Source organism: Malaya genurostris, chromosome 2 (assembly GCF_030247185.1).
Source record: "Malaya genurostris strain Urasoe2022 chromosome 2, Malgen_1.1, whole genome shotgun sequence".
Classification (NCBI taxonomy): Eukaryota; Metazoa; Arthropoda; class Insecta; order Diptera; family Culicidae; genus Malaya; species Malaya genurostris.
The window spans coordinates 209,003,370-209,011,724 of record NC_080571.1 but is presented as its reverse complement, the minus strand read 5'-3'; the positions used below and the strand labels follow the sequence as shown (position 1 = coordinate 209,011,724).

The window sequence follows — 8,355 nt, the reverse complement described above, 5'->3', positions numbered from 1 at the left end:
TGGTTTTGAAATGTTAGAGCGGCGCTGGAATGGTTGCGTTGCATGATCTTGATGGAGATTACGTTGATGAATAAAGTTGATTTTGAATCAAAAAAATCGTGTTCTCTTTGTTAGGCGTGGGACTTTTCAGCCCATGTGTTATACATAAAAATAATGATGAAACCTGCACAGCCGATTAATTCATCACCAGTAAAATATGAATCGGCTTTTGTCCAAAGTTCAACTTGCTTCATATTAGAAAATACACCTAAAAATTTCAGAAAACTGACTGTTTTATTCACTGAATTTGTAAAAGGGAGCGCTTGCTAAATTGCGAATAAATCGGGACTGCTTAAAATTCACATGTTTTCTACACGACTGACTGTTTATTGTTTATCACAATATGTGAACTGTTTCTTTAGGGATTTTTCTCCTGCGCTTGTACTACAATCCTTCATGACTAGATCGATTGTTTGGCCAGAACTGTTTTAGCTGAAGAAGTAAACTGAGTTTAACACTTGTCGCAGGTCAAAATCCCCCTTGTTTGGGTATTGCTGTAGAATAAGGTTCAGTTTACGTTTGGTTAGATCAATTACTGAACCATCATCAGTGATTTCACTGTAAAGACCAAAAAAATAACCGTTAATTTCATTTGTAAAATCATCCATATCCCTTCGGTATTTACCGTTCATCGTAGCTGTACTTCTGCTTTAGAAATTTGGAGAGATCTTCTAGTATAGGATTGGAGTGCAAAGCAACAAACTGGTCACGACAAATCTGAAAGAAATGAAAATCAGTTATTCGCGAATTTATTGACTACAGTTTATGCAGAAAACTAACCTTGTTCATTGTAGCTACCGTACAAGGATGTGTCCAGTAACAGTCGTGTACGGATATAAACGTTAGTCCGGCACGCTCACAGTACAGTGAAGTCAGCATCATGTGGCTGGAGTCAAGTGAATGTACAAAGTTAGGAGGGAATGCATTTTTTTGCTTCATAATGTTCGGTTTTTCGTACAAATCCATTGCAAAGTGTTCGGGAAGTTTCGATTTCGATTTATTGTGAAAAGATTTGTCTGCACGATTGTAAGGTTGTACTATAGGGAGTCCGAGGGGAGTGATCCATTCTACGTTTTGTGATCGCACAGCGGAAATTAGTCGTGCACAATCGGTGAACCAATCTTGAATTTCTTTTGCTGAGGTAAACATTTCGCTAAGTGCATTGAATGTTTTGATAGTGAGATAACTGGATGCAGGCCAAACATAATCCTTGGGAAATTCATCAATATATTCCAGCTGTCGTGCTATTTGTTTTCGAGCACCAAATCGAGTAACACCATACACGGTCGTCATCACAGTCTGTTTGATCACTTTTCGCTTTATAAAACCTTCAAGTACTTGAGCTACCTTGACATTATTGCTTGCATCTTTGGCTCGATTCTCTTCAACCAAAGCGGCCACTGCACTGTACACATCTTGAGGAACGTCCGACGTGGATAGATTTACACTGATGGCACCCGGAGTGTCTCGTCCGAGCGCTGCATAGTGCTGAAGTCCATTACATGAACCGTCTTGATGAATGGGAAAGCCGCTCTGATATTCGCTAGGATTGGGACACCGTGAAACTTTAGCGATTTCCATACAACATGCCAAAGTTTGCCAGGGTTCATCCGATTTACTCCACCACATGCGACCCGTTAATGGTCTATCGGCGGAATCCAGAATATCATCCATTATTTCTTCAGCGTAGAGCAGACGATCTTGAATTGATTCTCGCTTTTTCAAACCAGTTAAATTGATACAATGCAGCTTGAGCCAGTTGTAACCATCTGGGCCTAAGGGCTTTTTCTGATGAAACACCATAAGGCAACGAGCGAGATCGTGCCCTAGATGGTTTAGATGTGGCGGTATCGGATAAACACGACCTCGAAAGTCGATATTTTGTGGCAACCAAAAAACTTTTTTCCTGAAGTGATTAGCGAGCGAAAGTCTGTACAAGGCGTCACACCACAAGCTGTACATGTCACCTTGTTTCCGCCGATGGTTCATTTTCATTCGCATCATATTAAACCGATCGTAGTTTGTCATTTCACTGCGAGGTTTATTTTCGACTATTGGTGGTAATGAACTGGGAGGCTCTGGAACATCAAGCTTAGCATTACCGCCACTGTTGAAAATCTCCAAAACTACATCCAGTACTTTTTCGTTTATTGTCCAAGGAACTGAGCCTAGCTGATTGAGTGAATCTAATGTGGGATATATATCCGAGGGTTTCGCTTCATTGATTCTCTCAGTTTGTTGGTGTGCTTGCTGTGGAAGCCGAATTAGTTCTGATTTTGCCATTAAATATCCGCCATTAACAGCTGTTGTCCACGGCTGAGGTGGGCACACCATCGGAACAAAACTAATAGGGAAGTTCAAGGTATCCTGTTGTGATTTCCGATGTAGTTTGACTAACACTGGATGTGGCTTGATCTGTTCCTTTGCACTTTTCACTTCATAACGATACAGTGAATAGAATGCGGGTGCTAGTCTTGCTGAACGATTTCCCGGTGCCATGGCATTTACATTGATCTTAAGATCGTTTTTCATGATATTGTACAGAAATTTGCCGACCCCAAAAACGGCAGCTCTTGGCCAGGCAATACTTGCTATGTCCATGCTTGGCCCATCTTGTCGGCACTCGTGAACTAAACGTTGCCAGAGTTGCCGCGGATTATCGCTGCTGTTTCCTTTCGCCAATGTGTCACAGTACAAGTTGTAAACCTCACACGTTTTATCCAATACGCCGTTCATACGCTTTTGCTCTATATGATAGCGCGCCTCTACCTGATTGCCGAGATCTCGGTAGAGATGTGCGACACCGACGCTAAACGTGTCGGATCCCTCAATCAACTGTTGAGCCTCATTCAGAAGTATATCCGTATATTGTGCCACAGTGAGAGCTTTCAAATATGGAAACAGGTTAATCGATCTGTTTGATTTTGTTTCTGTAGCTGCCTTCAATGAGTTCACATCGCGATGAAAAGCCTTCGATATTTGTTTACTCCAAGTTTTACGAAGTTCTTCCAGTTCATTGCGCTGAAACAAAGGTATGCAACTGTGAAACGTGACCAATTTTCAATCTTTTTCAATTTTTACAAAAAATCAGTATGAAAAAAATGTACATGCTGAGTAGTTTGTCTATGAAATACTCACATATTTCTTAACAGCTTCATTCGGTTCAGGAAACTTTTGGATACTTTTCACCGTTAAATGCCCTTTCAACTCCATTTCAAACTGTTCTCTGGCGAACTGATCTAACTGATCTTTCGAAAATCCAACCTTTGAGTGCATAATTTCGAATCCGTTTACCGAACTATCTACGTTGTTTGCTGTTTCCGTATTACCTATTGGTTTTACATGTTCATTGAGTGGATTTAGTAAATGGTTATCGTAATTTAACATCGGTGGTGTGTAATGTGGATGAAAATCGGGGTCTATTTCACGAAGCAAGCTAAGAACTATCTCGCGTTGATCAGTCGTAAATTTACTGTGATCGAGTACATCGTTCATTTCGATACCTTTGGTGTTCGCTTCCAACAAGTATGCACTGGCTTCGTCTTTAAGTTCTGTAGTTGTTTCCAAGCGACCAAGGCACTCAAAAATAGCGGCATAAGTTTGCGGAGTCGGTTCAATGCCATCTTCTTTTACGATCCTTAAAATGTCTTTCAATTTTAGGATGTTGCCATTTTCTGCGTAGCCGTGAAGAAGTTTGTTGTAAATATCGATGCTCATTTTTCGTTTGCATCTGTAATTCATAACTGTTGCATAGGCACGATTGATCATTCCACTTGTAAGGCAAATATCCAAATAAGCAGACAACGTCAAGTGAAAACTTTTCTGGCGGGCTAACATTTCTTGTGAGGTATTTTCATATTTTGAAATCCCTTTGCTTGGCTTCTCATCTGGATTTTTGATTTTGGGTTTTCTGGTTCTTTTCTTTTGCGTTTTACTCTTTTTCGAGACAACTGGTACGTCTATTATTTCTTCTTCCACCAAAATTTCGCTTGTTCCCAAGAGCTCTTCTTCTATCGTATTTTCAGCGCTGCCTGCACTCTGAGGTTTCTTACTATGAAGTTCTTTCAAAACTTGATAGCTTTCAAGAATCTCAGCCAAAGTTTCATTGGAGAGATTCATTTCCTGCATGTTTTCTCCAATGAAAATAACAGGTGTTTGTTCGAAATTATGGCTCGTGATATCTGTCCCGTGTGCTAAAACGTTACTCATTTTGTCTTTCGAAGCAATCAATTCGTGCGATATGTGATCATTTATGAAATCTGATAATTTTTGGGCTTTCAACTGGTGGACAGAAGCTTTTGTATGTTTCGTGGATGTATTATTGACTACAAAAGAGAAAAAGAAATTATTGAAAAGTCTACGAATGAATTCAACGTCTCGTTTTGTTTGCAATTTTAGCAAGAATGTAATCCTGCTGTACCAGGGTTGAATATTACCTGTTAAAAGTTCGGCAAACTTTCTAGATTGTGACTTTTTGCGTTTTTTCTTTTTAATGGTATCCAGCATTTCAAGAGAAGTAGTCGTAGAATGTCCCCGATTGATATCAGCTTTGGTTGTAAGGATTTCTGTGAATGAAACAATGTTTGTTTACAAAAGCGGTAGCGGTCTACTTAGCATAACCTGATTTTTCAAGATCCACAAATACTGCGCACTTATTACAAAATGGTATTATCGTTATCGATAAAATTCATTTCGGTCCGAATCAAATTACTGCTGTTATGTTTGAAGCAACCAAAAACTTACCGTTTGAGCACAGCGGAAGTTTCTGCAATATTACTGCGTTGTGATGGTTACATAAATGAGAAAATTTCTGGCAGCAAATCTGACCCGAACTGAGTTGAGCACCAATTCCTTTGATGCGAAGTAATTTATTCTTATTTCTAAAAAATCCTTTGAAACCAAGGATTCTGTACATTTTTCAGCACCACTTTAAGAAGTCAAAAATCGAAAACGGTTTCAGTGGATAACAATAGCGAGCACATTTTTATCAATGAAATAACGAAAACAAGAACGAGCTATAAGGCGAAAATGTATAGAAGAAGTAAAAACTGACAGTAACGAAACGAGCGTGTGTTGGTGTTATCTCATGTTGCAGGGGGTAAGAAGAGAGTTTGATACAGAGATGCCAGATATTTTCATAGAAAATCTGTATTACTTTACATAAAAAATCTGTATTAATCTGTATTCACTTATTTAATTAAAATCTTACAACAAAATGACGCTAAAAGATGTTATTCCAATAGATTGTGGTTGTAGGATGGTAGATTCAATCAGTCATTCAGCGCTCACAAGAATATTCAACGACGAAATTTCATTTTTTTAAATTTATTTTATCCACAATTGAATTGTAATTCCATATATTTATCTAGTTTAAAAATGTTGACTTCATAATTTGACATGAAATTCAACGCCCAAAATGCAACGTCGAGTCGGGTCATACAACTTTCAGTAAATGGTAAAAGAGCTTCATCACTACTTTCCGACATACCAGAGACTCGTGCGATTCGCATTGTTCAGATGCCTAAGCCCGACTCTTCTGGTAGAAGGTAAAAGTTCAGTTACTAAAAAGAAAAGTCTCACCTTTCCGTTCTATATATTCACATCCTTGCTCTCCCTTGAGTACTATCATTCTATAGTTTTCAATTTCTGTTTCTTCAAAAATGGTCTCCGGTTAGGTGAGTATCGCAAAACAAAAAAAGGATTATTGACTACTATACTTAGTCGTTAATAAAGAAAAAGTAAAAAATTAATGTTTTCTTTATTACTTTTTGTGAGAGCTGTATAAATCTGTATTAAATTGAGGAAATCTGTACTCAGTATTAAATCTGTATAAGCATGTAAAAATCTATATAATACAGATAAATCTGTATAAATGGCATCTCTGGTTTGATATAGCATTTATGACAGCCAGCCACAGAAATCAGACGATCAAAGTGTAGCAGAGAAAATTAAATACGGACACGTGGTTTTCGCACGGACTTTATTTTACGTGTGTACGCGATCGAGGTTAACTGTACAATGATTTTCTCTGACTTACTCGTAAACACCACTTCCGGGGTACAGTGTTGCTAGGAAGGTCAGCTTTTTATACACGCTGACTGTAAACAGGTAACATAACAGTACATCCTACACTCTAATTCTAACTGCATAAGATTGGTATTAAATATGATTTACATTACATCGGAACTATACATTATACTACAAAAGTGAAAAATATTTCCACACTTATATCAAAGAAATTCTCAAAAGTTTTGATTCAAATCATGTAACAATCTGGGCTTAAATTATAGTTACTACACTGCTACAAATCTCAACTTTTTTTCAGAAGTGTTCCTATAGGTGAATTTCGGCTGAAAGTCTCTTAAATAAAGAATACTAAACTATATTTTTAGGCGCACTATGAGATCAAGTACGGATAATTTGTACTTAAAATGTTTAGCGCATTTAAATTAAGTGTAATGCTTATAACATAAGATTGTAGTGTTTAGCCTAACGCCATATATAAATATCATTGAATGTCAGTTTAAAAAGTCACGTATTGACGTATATATACTTTCTCGACAGCAATCAATATCTTTTTATTCTCATTCTCATATCCTCGCCGCAATAATAAGTGTCAAGCATGCAAACAATTTTTTTAACAATATCGCAGCAAGAATCTTCGTGAAACTATTTGAATCAGTATTTCTTCGCACAACCCAACTCACCAAAAGTTCGGATAGACGGGATTGATTTGGCTTTCTAAGTAAGGATTCCTAAGCAGCCCATTTTTAAAGTAATTATTCACACTTGAAAGTTCGCGCGACGCAACCGAACGAACTTCTATGCTGCTTCTAAAATACATTGTTCAGCTTCTACACTGCGAGAAAGTTAGCATGGAACTTGTTATGTACTTACAAGTTGTCAAAAGTAACATGCGTACTCGTAAGCACCTAGAAAGTTTACGCGGAACTTGTTTTGTATTTCGAACTGTCAAAAGTTACCACGTGTTTTCTTAAGCAGCGGAAAAGTTCACTGGAGACTTGTTCTGTACTTTTAAGTTCTCAAAAGTTCCTTGTGTAGTTTTAAGCATCAAGAAAGTGGATGTTTTAAGTAATTGTGGAACCTCTGGCTACTTGGGATCTTAGAAATAATAAGACACAGTAAATATATCCAGAAAATTTTCAGTAAATTTTTCAAAAAAAAACCGGATGGGTGATCTAACGTTGTGTTTCACAACTAGAGGCGTACGTGCGCGAAGATGATGATTACAAGTTTATCTGTGAAAATGCAAGGGAAAACAAATTTCCGTTTGTAAAATAAATTATTATAACATCATTTATTCACGCGAAAAGGTAATTTTCGTGTGAAAAAAATCATTTCCTACCACTGTTATTTTGCTGCACCCAAGATTCTTTTTCAAACCTTGAAAATTTCCAGTTCCGATTACAACATGTGAGAAATGTTATATTGATAATTTGAAATGATTTTGATCGTCACGTGCACTATGGAATGTGACTTAAAGGACCGTGCAAACTTAATCGAATATGCGACATTATGATAAAAAATAGCTTTTTGCCGCCTTCTGATTTATTTTTCTAGCGTTCAGAATAACCTCTACTCAACCGAAAAAAAATCCGGATCTCGATATTGCTCAACATATCATCGTATAAAATCAAACATGATTACACGAAACAAAAGAAAATGATTTTTCCTGCAATTTCACATGAACAGTTCTTGTAACAGATTCTGAAATTCTACAAAAATAATTAAAGTTATTTGAGTTCCCATAGCAACCAGAGTAAAATTGAATCGTCATCCTAAAAAAGGTACAAATAATGAAACTTTGATAACGCGTTAGATAAAATTAGTTCTGTGTTAGATTGCTAATCAGCTAGTGATAGTTTCTCAACTCTATGTATGACACGGAACCAGAACTCAATAACCCGCATACGCATGGCTGCCAGATGGCTCACTAAACGCTGCCAGCTGGAAAAATATGGCTGGCAGAGATTCTGGTGACCGATTGCCTCACCGCTGTCAGATATACAACTCAAACGATACAACCGTATCCGCCAGGATTTTTCCACATAGGAATCTTTGACATTTTCAGCGAAGGTAAGAAGACGAGAACGCTCGGCTAACTTAGATACAGGCGACTTTGTTTTGTCAAATCTCGGTGAATTTTTCAAAAAGGCGTATAAGCAAGTGACAGTTTCTCTTTATTTACTTTCTCTTCTATTAATTACCAAGCGGTTTCCACGTTTATCACTCAACTCTTTGCATGAAATGATACCCGAAACTTTCAACTTTCAAACAGAATAGTGATGTCAAAGA

The 8,355-nt window shown here is 37.5% G+C and overlaps 1 protein-coding gene across 1 annotated transcript; it reads right to left on the bottom strand.

Moving 5' to 3' along the window:
• Nucleotides 1-254: 254 nt before the first annotated feature.
• Nucleotides 255-5,064, bottom strand: LOC131427315 (DNA-directed RNA polymerase, mitochondrial). The gene is made up of 6 exons (XM_058590387.1): nt 4,783-5,064; nt 4,476-4,604; nt 3,178-4,364; nt 820-3,060; nt 665-756; nt 255-597 (listed from the first exon to the last, which is right to left on the bottom strand). Exons 1-6 carry the CDS (start codon nt 4,952-4,954, stop codon nt 468-470), a joined length of 3,951 nt encoding a protein of 1,316 aa, XP_058446370.1. The 5' UTR covers nt 4,955-5,064; the 3' UTR covers nt 255-467.
• Between the last annotated feature and the right edge of the window lie 3,291 nt (nt 5,065-8,355).